At 47.9% G+C, this 20039-nt stretch overlaps 1 protein-coding gene across 3 annotated transcripts in view; it reads left to right on the top strand.

The window, feature by feature from the left end:
• CENPO (centromere protein O) overlaps nucleotides 1-20039 on the top strand; it is a 148779-nt gene that overhangs the window by 57319 nt on the left and 71421 nt on the right. For all 3 annotated transcript variants that reach the window (XM_069605675.1, XM_069605677.1, XM_069605676.1), the window contains one exon: nucleotides 12673-12811. In XM_069605675.1, coding sequence (XP_069461776.1) covers nucleotides 12673-12811 — 139 coding nt within the window. The remainder of the gene's footprint in view (nucleotides 1-12672; nucleotides 12812-20039) is intronic.

Raw genomic sequence — 20039 nt, 5'->3', positions numbered from 1 at the left:
GCCTGATTCTGCACAATGAGCCTACCAGAGAGTCCCCTAAATCATACCCAGGATGTTAAGCAGACCGACCCTGAACTATTCTCCATCCCTTTGAGAGAGAAACTAGTTAGGAACTACCATGTTCCAAAGAAATAAGGTATTCGGGACTGCATCTCCCAGAATGCATCACGTTTAGAACTCCAAAGCAGAGCCCAGAATGTCTACTAGGGATTCGGAGTGATTTTCTATTGGGAAACACTAACACATTAGACAATAGGTGGAGATCCCTAAACCCCTTCATACCCCTACCCCTACCCCAGCAGCAGTGATTGTAAAGGAGAGGGGAACACATTCCCCGAAGCTGTAGCATTTAAGGAGAGAAATGCTTCCTTCAGTACCTTTTTAAAATGGCCTTTCAAACACGAAACACACAAAAGGAACATCTGAGGAGGGGGACAGTCAGGAGGCAAGGCATGAGCAGAGCATAAAACAAACCCCTGCTCCTGCACTGGAAACCAAATGAAAGAAATCCAAAATGGCATCAAGCCTTTTAAAGACTTCCTTCATCTGGCTTGGCATATGAAGCCAATGAAACTATCAATTCAAAAGTTTGCCTCATCCAATGGGAGGTCGTGAGGGACTGAAAACTGAGACTAAGATACACAGACACTGAGGCTCATTACAAGATTCACAGTATCCCACCGGTAATTCTTGCGGGATACCGGGAAACTGCCCCTACCGTCTCTGCCGCCAAAAATCCCAGTACTACCTGGATATTACAGGCAGCAGTGACCGCAGTAAGTTCCCATTCCATCGAGTGACTCGATGGCATGGGATTGCTGGAATTACCAGCACTGGTAGTACCGGTGCCGGTGATTCCGGCATTTCTTTGCTGGTAGGGGCCTGATCTACCAGTAGGTCCGGCTTGCCGGTAGATCAGAGCCCCCACTAGCAAACTCTGGTTTCCCCGGTCCAGTAAAAATGCCTGTGCCGGTTTAAGCAATTTTTCTGGCATTTTTACCAGACTGGGGGCCTTGTAATGAGGCCCAGTGTGTTTTGGGCTTGGAGCTGAGGAGAGGATTTTGTTGAGGAAGCAGCAGAGCACCAGAGCAGGGAAGCCCTTGGACCACCGAAGAGGGCTGTGCTCCAGTGAATGGGGAGAAGAGACCCTTGAACACCAGAAAGGGGGTAGCCCAGTGAGCTCATTCAATCCTACAAGACGGGTGTGCTCCATTGAAGGGGACAAGAGCTCCTTGTACTCAAAAAGATGGGAGTGAGGAAGTGGAGAGTCCATTAGCCTGGAAAAGGGTAGGCTGCAGTGAGAAAGCAGAGATCCCAACAGCCCGGAAGAGAAAGAGGGGAGCCCATGAACCTGGAAGAGGGGTGGGCTGTAGTAAGAGGAGAGCTGGGGGCCTCAGACAACGGGTGTTCCCCATTGAGAGGGAGGAGAATCCTGTGAGCCTGGAAGAGGTGTATTCAGCAGTGAAAAGCGAATGAGAGAATGACTTTGATCCCCAGAAGAGAGTGTGTCTTAACAGAGGGGGAGGGCCTCCTTGCCCTGGAAGAGGTGAATAAGTAGCACGTGGAAGGAGAGCTCCAACAAAGAGAGGACTTTGGGGACACTGGTGTAGACGTTGTATTCTGGCCTCAGAAACTGACAAGAGTGAGTGCCTCCCATACCCAGACCAGGGATAGTCCCCCTGCGAACGACCCCCTCCACCCCCCAGGCCAACTGGATAGGGAGGGGCAGTGCACCTGCAAAAAAATAAATTGCTGTTAATTGTTGATGGGCTATGCCCTGAGTTCTTACCTGACTTGAATGAGACACAGATGCCATGGTGGATTTCAATTTTTCTATGGATTCCAAGGGGGACTCCCTTTTATTTATAATAAACATATCTTTTTAATTAAACATTTCAAGATTTTGTGAGAAACCTGAATGTACTCACATCTACTCCACAGGGATCTTCTGTTCAAGTGGCCAAAGAAGGGCCATTGCTTTTGGATCCCGACCCTGGGGGATGCACAAGCGAGGGAGAATCACCTGAGTGGAAGGTCCGTAGGGATTGGAGAGAGGGTATCCGAAGGCGAGACATGGTATCGCCCCCCCTCTCCTAACACTTGACTTCCACTCCCATAGTCTTTATGGGCTATTGCCATTCTCATACCATCCTTCCCTGTAGTTTCCCACTAACTACTGAGAAGAAGAGGCAGCTAGGAGTAGTAAACACTTCCTATTACAAACATCACTCTGGGACAAAGAAGAGAGGTCTGGAGGCATTCGGCAATGAAGATCAGGTATGTTCACACTAACAGGCTTAAACAAGGTCAGGCAATTGAGTACAACTCATTTGACCTGCAGCCTGTTATTAATAGAAAGAGTATAAAAGGTGGACTCCAGGAGCACACAAAAAGAGCAGCGGAAGGGAGAGAGTCGAGAACCTGCCATGCTGTAGAGCGCGAAGCCAAGACGCCGACAGAAATCCTGTGAGAGAACCGGAAAGAAGACACTGGAAAAACCAGAGCACTCGTAGGGACTGGGGGAAAATAGTAACAGTCCATGAACATAAGAAACTATTGCATTTGTTGAATGCCGAACTGAACGAAAGGTGCTCTTCATGTAAGCCCAACTAAGTATTGCATTTATTGACTATGGAACTGAGTGAAAGGTGCTAATATTGCACAGCCTAATATTGCATTTCCTGAATGGCGAACTATACGAAAGGTGCTATTCAAGTGAGCCCAACTTAACACTGCGTTTACTGAATATCGAACTGAAGGAAAGGTGCTACTTAGATGAGTAACACAGCATTTACTGAATATTGAACTACAAGAAAGTCATTGTTTGAGTGAAACCAAGTGAGTGCTACATTTATGGAATATTGAACTGAAAGAAAGCTGTTAGTTGATCAAACTATGAAGTGTTGAAGAATGCATGAACATTTTAGGTCAATTAACTGTATGAAGTAATACACTGCCAGAAAAGCACCATAAGAACAAGATGAAAGACCTATGATGAAATGGAAGAGTTGTTTTGAACATCACTGAACGTCAGCTTTGGGAGACTTTTGGTTGCATGACCTGTGATGGGTGACATTAAGAGTCAAACCAAAGATAAAGTATGTAGTTACTGGTTGCGTGGCTTGTGATGGGTGGACCGTGTGGTCTGGCAACTGCGCCTAGAACAGAAACCAATGTGAGAAACCTGTGGATGTTCTCACAAGCAGATCTCGGGAAACCCTTATTCAGGTGGCATGGGGAGGGCGGGCGCTTACGGATCCCAACCATGTGGATGGACGTGCGAGCGTGGATCACCTAGATAGGGGTACCCGGGGTTATGCTCAGGGGAATGCCTCAGGTGAGATGCAGTATATTACCAGGGGAGAAGATGAGACGAGTGAGATCCCTGAGACCTTTATGGACTGTGCCACATTTGCTCCCCTCTTCCGATTGAATCTCTCTTACCCAAATCCACCAACCTCTCTGAATCTCTCTTACCCAAATCCACCGACCTCTCTGTATATAACCTGTTCCCTAGGAAATCAAACCCTGTCACATTCAGAAACCGTCTCTCCCACAACCCCTCTAGTCATGTGCCGTACCCGCATACACCGGGTCATTCTTTTCCACGGCCCTCTGGCCACTATTTCCCACACTCCCCTTCTGTTCAGACAAAACACTACCATTTCCACAATTCCCCCTGTTCACTTCATACTAATAATCCTGGTCATTCCCTTTTGCCCCACAAACCCTACCAATCCCGTCCCTCTGACTGTCATCTTCCGAACACCCAATCTACTATGAAGGAGCACTACCGTTCCCACAATCCCCTATCTTCTGTTCTCCATCCCGGTCATTCTCATCCATTGCACATAACCTTGCCCACTGATTGTAACCTGCTAGCCCAGTGACTGTTTTATGCCGTTCTACTTGCATACTCTTCAATCTGCCTCCTTTCCCTTCTCACCCATGGCGCTTTCTGTTTCTCCCATCTATTCCAATTGCTTCTCTATCAACTATCCTTCCCTTCTCACTAAGTCTGTAAAGAAGTTTAAAAAGGATATCTTGGTCTCCAACCCAGGTCTCCCTATCGCTGATACCTATTCCATCGTCTCTTCCAGACAGGCCCTCACCGACATCCTCTTTGTCGTCCCTTCGCCGGATCTATGGACCCTGCATATGATCTCTGTGTTCTGTCCTGTCTCCTCCTCTCCCATTAATGGTGGCACTCGCTGGGAAGTCCTCATGGATTCCTTCGACTCCTCCTGAGTCATCCTAAATGTCCGCCTAAATGGCACTGTCATGGCCCAAGGCTCTCCGGCCGGCCGACCTCCTTTTCGATATGCTGTTCCCCCGCCTCATCAACTTCCTATCATCTCCAGCTGTCCCCTCCTCCCACTCCTTGGCTACCTTGTCCCCACTTCCCTCCTCCTCTGCCCCACTTCAGGGTCACTCCACACCTCCGCAGGGCGTACCTCTGATTTGTACCCCTCCCCAGAAGGTCTTTTAGGCTGGCAAACTTCTTCATCTTGCCACTCTCAACTCTCGCTCTGCTGTCAAACACTCCTCTGACATCTGCCACCTCCTTGAAGAACTTCACCTTGATATCCTCGGTCTTACTGAGACATGGTTCACGGCCAGCTCTGTCACAAGCTTTGACACCCTCCTCCTTGACGGCTACAAGATTCTCTCTGCTCCCAGATCCACCCGGCCTAGTGGGGGTGTAGCCCTGATCTTTCCTGAGTGGATCCCTGCCACTATCATCCCCACTCAGACTTACTCCTCTTTCAAATGCCTTGTATGCAGGCTCTCCATCTCTCCTACCCACTCTCTTACTGTTGCTACTCTCTACCCACCCCTGGTCAAATCACCTCTTTTCTCTCCGAGTGGGCTGACCTCTCCTCCTCCTGCGTCAACCACTCCACTCCTCCTCCTTGGTGACCTCAACATTCACCTTGACTCTCCCTGTCCTTCATCTTTGCTCTTTCGCAACCTCTGCGATTCCCTCTCCCTCTCTATCCTCCCCTCTGGCCCAATGCACTCTGCAGGGCACACACTCGAAGTCTTGATCTCCTCTGGCCTCTCCCTCTCTAACCCTTGTCCACTCCTCTCTCCTGGAGTGATCACTGCCTCCTTTCATCGCTCTTCACCCCCCAAGCTAAGCCTACCCCAACACTGCCACCTACCTTCTTGGACATCCGGTCTATGAAGTGTCAGTTGAGGCTTTCACTGCCACCTTCTCCCTGTCCCCTCATCCTCTGGCTGACTCACACCCTGACACAGCCCTGTCTCTCCTCTACTATTTCTGATACTCTTGATATTCTTGCCCCTGTCATGAGGATCTGCTTGAAGTCCAAAGCCAAGTGCAATTCCTGGTATGACTTCGACCTAGCTACACTTAAACGTAAGTGTAGGGCCGCTGAAAGAAAATGGAGGGATTCCTGTTCATCCTATGACAAACTGGCCTGTCGCCATCTCCAAAGACAATACCGACTCTCTGTCCGTACCAAGAAGAGAGTCCACATTCCAATCCTGTGTCTCTGCGGCATCTAACAACTCGGCTGAACTCTTTAAATCTGCAAGGAGCTGGCCAACCATGCTGCAGTTTCTACCCCTCCTCTTGCCTCCCAGGCTCTTTGCGATGCCCTTGCCTCTCACTTCATCTCAAACACCCAGGACATCCTGTGAACACTCTCCTCCCCTTCCCCTCCCCTCCTCCCCCCTCTCTGTCTGTACTTGCTGAACCCCCTTCTGCTTTCCCCCACCCTCCTTCTCATCCTTTCCTTTCTTCTCCCCTGATGAGGTCGCTAGAAAGTCAGATCTATGAAAGCCTCGTCAAAACAGGTCCATCCCTGATCCTCTAAAACTATCAAGGACCACATTGATACCCTCACTCCGGCTCTTGCCGATTTCCGCAACCACTCCTTTGCCTCAGGATCCTTCCCCTCTCCTCTTAAGCACTCTTTTGTGCATCCTCTCCTCAAGAAACCTCCAGCTGATCCTTTGTGTCCGGCCAACTATCGCCCAATTTCTATTGCTCCCTTTCTGGGCAAACTCCTGGCCATCTCTCAGCTAGACCTTCATTCCAATGCTGTTGGTTGTCTCCATGACCATCAGTCTGGCTTCAGAGCTGGCAGAAGCATGGAAACTGCTCTCCTGAACATCCGTGAGGATCTGCTCTCCAACCTTGACTCTATCACTCCCTCTGTACTCATCCTACTCAATCTCTCCTCTGCCTTCGACACGGTAAACCATACCATCCTGCTCAACCGTCTCCGTGATAACCTGGGTTCACTGATCAGGCTCTGGCCTGGCTGAACTCTTTCCTCTCTGATCGACCCTCCCAGGTCCAACTTGGGTCCTTCCTATCATCTATCTTCTACTCCACCTTCGGTGTTCCCCAAGGGTCTAACCTTTCACCTTGGCTTTGCAATTAATACCTGGCAACTCTTGCCCGCTGCATTGCCTTTTTCTGCTCAAACTTCCAGTGCTATGTGAATGACACTCAACTCCTTTTCAGGCTGCCCTTGGCCACCTCCTCTACCTCTCTCATCTCCGATTGCCTAACTGCCATTCAAGATTGGTGTGCCTCCAACTATCTTTGTCTGAATGCCAGCAAGACGGAGATCCTCCTCATAGGCACACCATCACCATCCTTTCCCCTCACTCCCTGGCCGGCCTCCTTTTAGCTCTCCTCCTATCCCCACCGGGTAGCCTAAGAACCTCAGGGTTATCTTTGATTCCACACTTTCCTTCTCCGCCCACATCACTGATGTCTCAAAAAAGTCAAACTTCCTACTGCACCTCCTCAGAGGTACTCTTTCTTTCCTCTCCTTTCCCCAGAAGCTCACTGTCTCGCAAGCTCTGGTTCTCCCTAGGTTGGACTATTGCAACAGCCTCTTTCTAAATCTACCTGCCTCTACTCTTCGCCCTATGCAACTTATCCAGAACAGGGATGCGAGACTTGTCCTTGGCCTCAAGCCCTGGGATTGTATCTCTCCAGCACTTAAATCTCTCCATTGGCTTCCTGTGGATGCAAGAATTAAATTCAAAACCATCTGCATCGTCCACAAGGTCTTCTGGGGCCTGGGTCCAACATACCTTCAGCTATCCCTCAGCAAATACCTCCCCTCTCGAGCTCTTCGCTCCTCTATCTCTAACTCTCTCAGGGTCAGTCGTTTCTCAAAGAAACAAGCTGGGGGTAGATATCTGTCTTTGGCTGGGGCCTCCCTCTGGAACAGCTTCCCTGCCACTCTAAAACTTGAGGAGAACCATCTCCGGTTCCGGAAGCATTTCAAGACCTTCCTCTTTGCTTCTGCCTTCGCCTCCCCCTCTGTCCTCCGGGCACAGGTACCTGCTCACCCTGCCACCCTCCTGCAAAGCTTCCGAGCCTCCCCTCGCACTGGGGTCTGTATCTGTGCCCATACAAGCCCCCCTCTTTTTTTTCTTCCAGCACTTATCGGACCTACTCAGTCTGCCGTCTTAAACCCAGCACTTGCCACTTGCTGGCTGCACTACCATTGTGTGTTGCCTTAATTTAGCAAATTATTTTTATTTATCTGTGTCTCTTTGCTCCGCACTCTCCTTTTTCTCCCCCTTCCTTGCACCTTTCCCTCTCCCCTCTCGCTCTCCCATGCACTTGCACGTTCTCAATGCCACTGGGCTTAGTACGATCATTGTTTTGTTCTCCCCTCTTCCCCTTCCCTTGCCTGGTCGCGCTCTGAAACACTTCTGTATGAGCGCAATATAAATAAAATATATCGTATCATATAACCTTCGCTATCCTGTCCTGTAGGATACTCTGACACTGAAACCACCCCCTTTTCCGACACAAATACTTTTTCACACCCAAGACAGTGGAATAATGCAAAACCTGTTTACCTGACATGTCCCGACACAAGGGTCAGGAAAAAGTCATGAAATTGACTTAGATCACACACACCTTACGGCCCTTCCCCAAGAGAGTACAGTACGAGCACGGCAGACAGCACGAGTAGACTGCGGGAAGCGAGAGGGTGGCGAGGAGAGAAGAGACCTAGCCCTTTTCGACCCAAGCCCCCAGAAACTTTGTGGAGGAAAACATAAGACCACAAACAAAAGCCCAAGTGTCTTGCAGCAGGTGTCAATGGTACACAGGGAAAGCCTACACCGATAAGCAGGAAGGACGAAGATTCCTGCTACTGTGTTACCGACCTTGACTCCGAAAAGCCCAGCAGTTCATCTCAGCCGTTGAGTTGGTAGGAGTACCGATAAGAACCGAGCTGTGTTGATTGAAAGTCGCAAAGTGGCATGTTTGTACCAAACTCAAAGAACTGTAAAAAGTGTTGAAGGGGAGATCAGCAATAGAAGGAAGCTGGCACCACGTGGGTGTCAAACTCAAGAGACTCTGGTCGATCCCAGTCTGAGCAAAATTACGAATACCTGAAAGCCGTGGGAAGGCTGCCAAGTTAGGTCAAAGTGGTCATACGTGAGGTCAAGCAAAATCCCTGTACAATCGACTCATCTACAATCTGTTAAAGGAAAGAAAGGGAAGTGAATCCCGCATTGTGAAGGAAAGTAAGGGAAGTGAATCCCAAAAACATTGAATTGTGTAAAAGAGAACATTGAAAGTAAAGAAGGGTCAGCGCCCAGAAGAGGGGGACCCTGATCGGGAGCCACAGTAAACCTGGTGAGGGGAGGCTAAAAATCGAGAGGGTTTAGTCCCGGCAGAGGGGAATCCAAGGGTGAAAAGACATCACCCATTGATTGAGAAAAGGGAAAGCAGAAGTTAAAGAGAAGGCAAGAGTAAACCCGAAGGAGGGGTATCAGGTAATATTATCCCCACCAATAATATCGCCATATATATGGTCGTCTGGAACGGCCATAGGCAATATTATTAGTGGGGATACGTTTTGGGGTAAATGGGAGCAGGGGTTGGGGGGTGTCCCCCGCTCCCTTTAAAATATGGGGATTGCGGGGGTGTCCCTGCAGTTTTAGTGGGTTAGTATCGCCGCAAAAATATGGCGCCATTCTTGTATGGCGATATTTTTGCGGTGATATTAACACATGGAACCGAAGGAGAGATCACCCAAGTACTATCAGTCAAGAGAGGTCCGAGCCCATCCAAGGGAGATCAGGGGTGAATCTATCATCCAAACTTAAAGTAGGAAAAGAACTGACATATAGGAATACGATATGTGAAGGGTCAGCGCCCAGAAGAGGGGGACCCAGGGGTTGAAGCCATCGCCCTATCTGAACTGTAGGTTACAATTGAGAAAGTGTCAGCGCCCAGAAGAGGGGCACCCGGTGTGGACTATTATCACCCTAACAAACGTTTCATTTGTTAAAGGAACTTTTGTTTTTGTTATTTGAACACGTCCGGTCCTTGAAGGCAAGAGACTTTCAAGTGAAACGAGACTTAGCCATCAACGGCCCTGATAGCTGACAGCTCGAGTGTGTGTCCTGAGAGCTGCCTTTGGAACGGTCATCTCGTGATGGAGAAGCCCGAGACTGTACTATGCTCCACGCTCCCATCTTACCCAGTGTCCAAAACGTGGGGAAGGGAGACCCAGGCTACTGCATCCTGACCTATTATTTGAAACACTTATTTCTTTTCTTCAGAATTATCCCACACCCCTTTTTGTATTAGTTGTGAGGTTTAGATTAGGTGTTTTTTCCAACCTGCATGCAGTATTTATTGTTCAATAAACACCCTTGAACTGTGATCGCTTGTGTCTGACTTACTTGTTGTCACCATGAGTTTCTCACACCGCTAAATGTTGGAAAAGCGGCTAAAGTTGCAAACAATTGGTGAAGCCAATTTAAGGACGGGTCAATTGGACCCCATGTTTTCTCGTGAACTTTTGAACAGACAAAACAAGTTGACTGCTCAGTATAGGTCTTGGGGAAGGTAACCCTGGGAACCAAAGAACTGGAGAGTATTTATCTTCGGAAGGGAGTCCCAAGACCACAGTCTTGTGTGAACTATATTGCATTTGAACTTGGAGAAGGCAAACCCAAGACCTTCACTTGTGATGCTCGTGAAACTAAAGAAGGTAATTTCAGAACTTGATCAAAGCGAAACCATATGGGAACTGTATTGAACTTGAGACAGAGAGCTCTAGCAAAACAAGCTGCAAGTAGCCGAACATTTACTTTGGATCATGAGAACATATTCCAACTAGATTTGGTATAGTTGTGAAGACAAGCATAGGTTTTGACATAGACAGACTCTTGTTTGGACTTATAGACACAGACTTGCCTTAGATTTGTTTAGTCAGGGATAATCCCACTATAGCATAGGGTTAGTTCGGCATTACACCATCCTGATCGTTAATAAAGTTTTGTTTGGAACGATATATCTGTTGTCTGTGTCATCTCTCTTGATACCATGCCTGCCTCACAAATTATTATAACGCCTAATTCCCTTTCTTAAATTGCGCAAGTTATTTCTAAATGGCGATCTTCCCCGGTCAGCCCACCCTTCATTCGAGGGGCCATAGGGAAACCCACATGGTGGGACTGACAAAGCAGACCACATGCCTTACACCTGCTACTACTTCCTGATGCATGAGGCCAGAAGATGTCCATCTTGGGTGATCTCACCCACTAGACTGGCTGCCACTTTGCTCCCCCTACCTCATGCCAGGGTCCTAACCCCTCTAGACCTTCTACTTACTATAAACATAACCTGCTCTACATAACTTTTACATTACAGCCTATCTAGCATTCCTGCTTCACTACTAACTTTACTGTATACACATTACGGTATCAGGTAATATTATCCCCATCAAAGATACTAGAAGCAGGGGTGTCCCCCGCTCCTTTTAAAAATAATGTGGGGGTGTCCCTCGCAGGTTCCATGCCTTAATATCGTTCCAAAAATATGGTGATATTTTTATATGGCAATATTTATGCGGGGATATTGACACATGGAACCCACATTACATGTGCTTAGCTATAAACACAAATATATACATAACCAAAAACAACATACAACACATATATTGCATTATACCACATAAGGGGTGACTGCTGCTGTCAGTCACCCCTTCACAGTACCTTCTTGGGGGTCTGCCCTGGTGGAGTGCTGTTCCGGTGGGCCTGTGGTTGCTGCCCCCGTCCTTATGTTCATGGGTTGACCCGCCTCTGCTTGGGGCACCCTAGCTGACCACGCGTGGCCTGCTCCCCTGTCTAGGTGAGTGTTCGCCCATGCTCACCGCCGCAACCCTTGTTGTTCTTTTTGACTGCCGCCATAGCCTGTGGGGGCCACCCGACATCACCACTTGCGGCTGGGGCCAAGTTCTCCTTTCAGAGTGGACCCATTGCCTGGGGGCTGTCCACATCACAACCACAGCCTGCAGCGACATCTTTCCAACATGCAGCATCTCCGTTGCTATGCGGCTGCTGCCGCTGCCCCCGCCATGCCCATAGAACACTCTTGATTCACTGTTTTTACCCAGGCCGCGACTACCGAAAAGCCCGGGACTTGTCTTCACCAGGGTTGCTCTGGCAGTCCAGGGCTTCCTTTCAGTGGCCGAGGGCTTTCTTCATTGCCCCACTTGCCAAGGGTGGGGCAGCCTTACCCCGCCTCCCACTTCAACTCACGGGTCTCCTGGCATCCGCGACCTGGGAGCAGTTTAACTAGATGGCCCATCCTGACTGGCCACGGGTTGGGCCAGCAGCAGGCATGGCCACGCTGCCCTGTCTGGGCTACCCGGCCCATGCACCCTTGATGGCGTGACCCTCTTCTCCCACCACCTCCAGTTGCCCACACTCACGGCCCGGGGGAAATATTATTACAATGGTCCCGTCCGGTATGACCGACAGCCCCCATAGCTCCATGGGTGCCTGAGCTGCTACGGGCATGCAGCACAGGCCTACGGTTCCAACGCAAGTTCACCCAGAATACTCAGCCCTGCTGATAAAGTTATTCAGGCCATGGGTTGCAGCTCAAGGTCACTGCCCCCCGGGAGTTCTTTATCCTTTTCTACTGCCTTCTCTTCAACCAATTTTGTATACCTTCTGCGGCGCTCCCCTGCCCAGCCCATTCTTGGGCAGCGGAGTACTGTTTTTGTCAATATTCCATCCAGTCCCATGGTGGGCTGGATGGAGTGGGCCATGCAAATAAATGCATACTACATGAAGTAAAGTACTTTATTCAACCCCTGCTGTCTGTATCTTTACTTCTAGTTTTCCTTTAGGGGACAAGCATGTAGCCTGTTACTTTGATGTCCTTCATATGCTTCATATGCTGTCCTGAGTTCAAGAATTGCCTTGCCCAAGACACTGTTACAGCCAACCTGAACCAATTTCCATGCAATAGTCTTATGTTTTACTTTTGTTTAATAAAACCCTTTCAGCTTATTCTACTGTCAATAGTTGTGTTCCCTCAGCTGCGTGACATTGGTAAGATCAGTGCTGTATTCGTTTTTGAGGCGGGAACATGCTAGTGCAGGCTGGCTGATGAACCATCAGGGAAACTAAATATGCAAACAAATACCGTTGGCATGCATTTGTAGCATTCAAATTACAAAACCAAATGCCCTGTAGCGAGTGTAAACCAGTCTGATGGCAAGCAATATTACTCCGTACCCTGCATTTTAGCAACGTTTCCTTTGCACACCACATTCACAATCCTATGCCACCCTTCGTCTTTGCTAACAGTTTCGGGCATGAAAACCCATCCTGTTTTTTTTGTTTTCTGTTTTGCAGCACTTGGCACAGTCCATGCAGGAGTGTGCAAAAAATATTTCTTTGGCTCCCACACAGTTAGAACAGAGGAGAAACCACGAAATCCTAGAGTTGAAGGTAGCAAATATGAAAGCCATGCTGCAAGACTTCTACCTCACAGGTAAGCTGCCACAGCCCATCCTCCATTTTGTGTGTCGCCATGCCAAACTCCATGTGTCGAACTTGGAGGTCATCATGGCAGCATGGATGGACTCGATCAAATGCTAAGTATCTTTCAAATTGTAACTAGGCCTTAGCGGACATAATTTACATACGTGGTTAGTCATTCGGCTATTTGTTTTGCTAAAAGCTCCCTGCACCTGTTTTCTGAAGGAGTTTGCATCAATGTTAAAGACTGTACATTACTGTATTAGGACTTGTTTTAAATTGATATATGGCATTTCTGACGAAGCCTTTCTGCAAGTTTCACCACCTAGATAACAACGGATGCACCCGTGTTCCATATCAACGGGACCACTTGCTCGGCTGTCTATCTTTGCCCCATCCTCGAGACACTTGCTCTACCTTTAGGAAATCTGCTCATTCATCCCTAGACACCATTTGCTTATTATCTTCCCCACTACCATCTTTAGGCATGTGTGTCATCCCAGCAAATACTCTGCATACTGTCCACCACCCCAAAGAAGTTGCCTCACCACTCCGAAACTCTTTACCTCTCTTAAACAGAAGCATAATTAGCCTTCTTGCAGGCTCGCTCCCTAACCCCACTAACAAAATGTCTCTCCCACCTTAGACTCTCCCTTCCCTCCCACTCCCCAAAATGTTACTCATGCCTTTGGTCTGTTCTCCCCTCAAATAAACTTAGTGCAGTCCATGGCATGTTTGATCCCTCTCGGACACTCTCACTCTATAAAAGCGCCCCAGCTACCCATCTTTTACACAAGCTAGTTCATCTTGTTCATATAGGAGATAGCCACCTGTAAACTGGCCTTGTCAAAGGGGTGTGGGAACCCCTTTTTACAGGAGGTTAAGAAATATCCAGAGCCAGTCCTAGCCCAAAGGGCAGACTCAACCGTGTAGATCCTCTATCCTGGCCCCCACTTGTTGCTAGTAGGTTTGTTTGCAGACTCTTGTCTCCAGCCTTGCCTCACACCTGCGATACTGGCCAGTGCCTATTTTAATTTCCAGAGACCACCAGCCCGGAGCAGAAAATAGACAGAGAAAATCGAGCAAGAAAGTCAGCCTCAGCACTCCACACAGAACGGAAGAAGATAGACCGGAGAAGGCACCGAAGAAGGGAAGGCGAAAAGCGAAGTCATAGCCTGCAGAAACCTGACTGCAACAGCGCACCACTTATGGAGAGAGAGGCATCTGCGCACAGACACAGCGAGGAGAGCTGCTTCGCAGTGTCCAAAAAACCCACCTGCGTACTCAAATGCAGACCCCCATCCATCCCCATCCACCCTAGACCACCAGGGACAATTAAAGAGGATGCATACTTTTTATTTATTTTAATTGTTCATTTATATCGTGCTTAATACCAACGAGTAGTTTCTAAGCATGGGATCGGGATTCCCTGAGCTATCCCCCCCATCCCTCTATCCTACTCTTCCCACCAATGAACTTGAGTGTTTGGGCCATGAGTCCCAGACCCAAGACACAAACCTGGACATTGGGCATCCCAGGCTGCCATGAAATTTCCACCGCACAAACAGGTGGAGAAAGTGGGTGGGGCTTAACCTGCTTTTTATGCAATTACCCTTAGGGCATAGAGAGCGGGTTAAGCCCCACCCACCTTTTCCACGTGTTTGGGCTGCGAAAATTCCATGGCAGCCTGGGATGCCCAATGTCCAGGTTGGTGTCACATACAGGAGAGATGGGGCAGCATTGGGTAGGAAACGGAGAACAATCTGTGCAGACAAGGCGCCATACAAAGTAGAAACATGATGCAGGAAGTGTGGGAATCCACACTACTACGGTTGAGGTCAGAGGTGGGGGGGCGGCCAAAAGAGCAGCAGGGGGGAAGAATGGAGCAGCGGCTTGTGGGGGAGATTTGTGGAGCCGTCAAGGTATTGGTTTAGGAGTGGAAGTGGTTCTGCATTGTGAGTGTGGGTGTTTGGGTGACAAGGGAGTAGAGAGATAAGTGTTAGGAGTGAATGTGAATTGCATAATATAGGGTGAAATGAGGGTATTTGAGTATTTGGGACGAGGAGAGTAGTAGAGGAGGGGAGTGGTAGCAGAGAGGGGTGTGTTAGGGGTCAGACTTGAGAGGCGGACACAAATGTGTAACGTTTTCAACATCAGACATCTTTATTAAAATAAAAGGGTTGGATAAAGGCCTTTCTGTCCCTATCCTAAAGAGTTTCCTATCCTTGGAACCTAGAACTAAAGATCAGTCTGTGTCTCTTCATCAACATGATACTAATCGCCCTTGTGTCCAAAAGGTATCTGACCCTCCCACTATAAATGAACAATTAAAGGTGTGTGGTAAGGGCTTCTCTTTTGATTAGGTAAAATATGTAAAAAATCTAATCGCAAAATCCAACAAATAGTCTCTGAATCCAGGGTCTGGTTTCCCATCGCCAGGAATATTTCGGGTAGAATAGCAAGGGTGTTTCTCTCAAACAGTGAGCCTTTAGAGTAGATGAAATGTCACTTTTTTACAATTCTTTATTCAGGATAGCAATACATGTCTTTTCTTCTTAAATAAAGTTTTAGATTCCCTGGTGTACTCTCCTTTCAGGTATCTTTTCCCAAAAGGACCAACTGTCTGATGGTTTCCCAAAAGGATTTCTTGCAATGTTTTCTTCCCCTTCTGGATCTTGCAGATCCCCTGGTATACTCCTATGCCAGGTATCTCTTCCCAAAAGGACTAGCTGTCTGATGGCTACTTTCACCACAACTTCCCGCAATGTTCACAAAGTTTTCTTCCCCCTTCCGGGTCTTGCAGATCCCCTGGTATATTCTCTTGCCAGGTATCTTCCTCCCAAAACGGAATAACTGCCTAATGGTTTCTTTTACTAGGACCTCAAACAATGTTCGGTTTCCTTATTAGTATAACGCAGTTGTACCTAGCTCTTCCCTGTTTATACTCCATTAGCTTTGTGTACTACTTGTTCCAACTCCCCCATATTGACATCTCATGTATGGAGATTGGCTTTCTTCATTAGTACTCTTTTGCTTGAGGCAATGCTTATTGCAATTTTCCCCAAATTGAGTTCTCATATAAGGAGACTTGTACAAATCTCGCCTGTCAGCGTCTTCCTTAATATATATTTGCTGAGCATAACATTTACTCCAGCTTTCCCCATATTGCTCTTTCACATGAGGACTTGTATAAGTTCTGTCTAGTTGCTATTCAAATGACTTATTTGTCCAAATGCTTGTCCACAGGCCCTGATGTTCCCAATACTGAATGGCAGACTACCAGTGTTTGCTGGCATCTCTGCCCTGATGTTCCCAATACTGAATGGCAGACTACCCGTGTTTGCTGGCATCTCTGGACGGTGGCACGCTTTCTGCACTGAAACTGGAGCTCCTGGAAAGCTTCTCCAGCTTTGCTGACCCTCACTTGGTTCCAGCGTCAGCTCTGTGTTCTTGTGCCAGTGAAGGGCTTTCACTAGACCGCGTTCCCAACAGCCTCATCCTGGCTGCTGACCCTCCAGCGGTCCCTCCGAAGCAGCATAAACTTTACCGGTCTCTCGTCTGTGTGTGTGGGCCGCCAAGTGGATGCTTGTAAGTGTCTGCTTCCAGGACGTTTGCTTCGGCCGCCTGTGCTGCTTCCTGCTACACTTGCTCAGCAGCTTCATTCTCCTGAATGGAAACTCCATCTGCTTTAAATGTCCCACGCAGTTGATTCCTATTATGGTAACTAGACCTCACATTCAGCTTTGCTTCCTTCATTCCTCATTAACTTCTTCATCTTCCTCGTCTCAGGACTTGAAGTTCATAGGCGTTTTGTCCTTTTCAAGGCTGTTTTGCTTTGAATCTTTGAAAGAATAAACTCCAGCAAAAACAGGAGATGTTGAGTGTTTTATGTATATGAGGTGTGAATGGTGTCCTTCCTAGTGTGATTGACAAGAAGGGGTTTCGAGGTTTTACAACTGGAGGAATCTGTATAATAACAACGTGCCATTAGGAACCCAGGAATTATAGGGTCTTCACCTGAGAGGGAGGAATACTGTGTCTCTCCTGATGGAGTCACCTCAGCTCCCCGACAGCCATCTCTTCCCATATAATCCTCCCTCTGAATATCCGCCATCAGGATCAGGTAGCGGCTGCCTCCCCCAGGCCACATGGGAGGAGACATTAGGCTGGGTATCAGTGATGACGCCACAGAATTCATCACATTTAGTGGAGTGGGAGGATAAGTAACATTGAAGGGTGGAGACCAGATCCGGAAGACTGAAACATTGAAGGGACATTGGAACGGGGGAGGAGTATGGAGAGGTAAGACTGGACATGTGAGGGTAGGCTGACTTGAACCAGAGTAAAGTGCAAGGACCAACCCTCTCCCCTTTAGAACAGTAATTATTGGATAGATTAGAGCCACGTAGCAAGTCCAAGTGAGATTAAATAACTAGCATCTTGGAGCACCATCTGTAGCGGGACACATTTATTAGACACATTTACTAGCACTAACCAGTGGTTACAGATGCCTGGGTTAGGTAGGAGGATCAAATTTAGACGAGACAGAGAGGGAAGGCCCCACGCCGCATAAATAAGAAATAAAAATCCTTAAACATTCTCTACAATTCACAGTGATTTTTGTGCCATCTGTGACATGAGGTTGCAGGTACTTCATTTTGCAGTACTTCCTAGCTAGTTCTACTGGTTCTGTGTGATTGCGCCGAAGCGCAACACCCTGAATACGTAGTCACTGACGCCTGACTCATTGAATCCCATCCACTGACCTTCACTCTTTGGCAAATCGAATCAGCTCTTTTCCTCCTGCTTTTTGTCCATTTATAGCGGTCTCTGCCTCCCATACCACACTCCCTCCTCATCTGACCTCTCAGTGGGTTGCTCTGCCGTCACAACATGAGCAACCGCACACTAGCATCCAGGACTTTTGTCCCCCTTTGCCATCTACCCCCTCCCCACTCTTAACTGTGTCTCCTACTGCGTCACCCAACCTGTTTTACCTCACTTGATCCTCTCCTTACCTCCTCTTCTGCGCCACTATGTTCAGAGTCGTCCCCCCCATGTGAAAGTCGCACACAGTACTAGAAAGCAGGCCATGCTTTCTGTGATTGTGTTCTATGTACAGACGTGTTGGCTGCTTGGTCGTCCCGCTACTCGTATTCGATGAATCGGTCATTGCTAAATACCAGTAGAACCTGTTCTTTGTGCTCTGCTGCGCCTTCATGCGATGTAAGGTGAGATGGAAGCAGCCGTAAGGAGAGCGCACACGATCCCGGGTGTGTGCACACTCACCGTGCGGCTTGCTGGTTTGTGCCGACCTGACGTCTCTGCTTCCCTGTGTGCTGGCGACTTTTGGGGCTGTATTCGTTTCCCTTCCTGACCCGTTGGGGGATCCAATGTGTGCCCAGGGCCTATGTGGGACGTCTGGGCAGCTGAGAGTTGCTGTTTTGACCTTCTTTGGATTGTTGCTTGGAGACGCAGCAACCTTTTGAAGCTCTCGAAGTGGAGCTCTGCTTTTACGGAAGCTTGCGAAATGTTTCAGGCAGGTGACCTGTCGTATTGAACATGTTTTTGTATTACTGCGACTGTTGCCTTTCAGAAGGGAATAGTCCAGGCTAAACTTTCTGTGGGTATGTTTTTATCTAGAGCATCTTTTTCTTCTAGAGAACAGTGAGCTTTCCTTTCAGCTTTGAAATATGCCAGTCACAAGAACAAAGGGCCTCAATGTAACAGTTGGGCAGCCTGTTATGTCTGTCCCTTTATCCTCCTGCCTTCTGTTTGGATCTTTTGTTCAGGGGGTGAAGAAGGTGCTTGGTCATGATAATCCTATTTTGGGATACATAATAGATCCTGTGTTGTATGTTATTGACACCTGTGGCCAAAACCTCTTGACATTTTATGTATTGGCCAGTAGTAAGCATAGGAAGCAGTGCCTTCGGGATAGGAGAGACAGCTCCCCTTTGGACGATAAAGAATCTGATTCTGATATGGCCTGCCCAATGCCCTCTGTGGAACATAATACGAAGGCCTTCAATAATGTGGAAGAGCGTGTCACTGTGGGAGAACAGATTTTGGTATTGGGATATGCTGTCATGGGAAACCAAGTTGGAGGTATGGGGAATGCATCCTCTATCCTGGTGGTTTTGGCTCTCCCATCAAGAAAAAGGGCGGCTAATTCCATCTCCCAAGGTCCTCCATTATCGTCGACTGATCATTCTAGGAGGGAGGGGGAACCAGCTTTGCATTTAGAGCCGGAGGAATGGAAACATGTGAAAGACAATATTATCTGAGAGATAATGCAGTGTAGTAACTTTGCGGATTTCTTCGTGGGGGTAGACCTTATTGACAAATTTGCCTCTCAATTTTTACTGATTAAGGTGGATAATTCTTCTCAGACTATTCTCAAGCCTAATGTGATAGATCATTACTGTCAGACAGATTCTGGGGTGAATGATCTTGTTCCAGGGGTGGAAAACGCTGCTAAAATACATGAAATTGCATCTGTCGCCTAAATGACATCATCTAACTTTTACAGGGCAGCCTTAGATCAGAATTGCTGCAGGGACAGTTCCAAAAGAAAGTCCTATTGCTCTAAGGAACTTTGTATGGGCAAAACACACATGCCCAGGATTTGAGGATAAGTATTTCAGAGATTTTACCATGAATAAAAGAAAGAGGAAAGCGTCTAAAGAAGTGCTTAGAAATAAAGTGAATGCTTGGCTCGGCAAGAAAACTGGGCCTGGGATCATTAGATCTTCTGACTTTAAGGTTCTTTGGCGTCTTGAACTGAAGTGCTGGTGTTTCCATGAATCCAGCGATTGTATACTGGTTAGGTGCGACTGTAGTAAACTATTTCTTCAGCATCTGTGAAGATCTGGACCAAGGTACGACTAATTTAAGATTGATAGTTGATCTAGTATAGGACCTTCTTTTCGGGTGTAATGACTAGGTGTGAGCTGCATCTCAACCTGTTTTTGGGCCATTTTGAGAATTTGTTGTTTGTTAGCGCCACTATACCTACAGGGCGTGTCTCATGTACTACATAAATGAAATAAATAAGACCCAACCAGTAACTGATCATTTCGAGGGGATTGGGTCCTCCGACTTATTCCATATATATGACAGTAATCACCACAGCTGTGCTGCTTCGGAAAATATTTCGGCGTCTGCGTCCTGCGTCGATGACGTCGATACGCTGTTCTCGAGGGCCACCGTCCTGCCGACGTCACCAGATGTTATAAGTA

This window comes from Ambystoma mexicanum, chromosome 4p (genome assembly GCF_040938575.1).
Source record: "Ambystoma mexicanum isolate Mex_15411 chromosome 4p, UKY_AmexF1_1, whole genome shotgun sequence".
Taxonomy (NCBI): domain Eukaryota; kingdom Metazoa; phylum Chordata; class Amphibia; order Caudata; family Ambystomatidae; genus Ambystoma; species Ambystoma mexicanum.
This window is presented reverse-complemented; position numbering and strand designations above follow the sequence as displayed.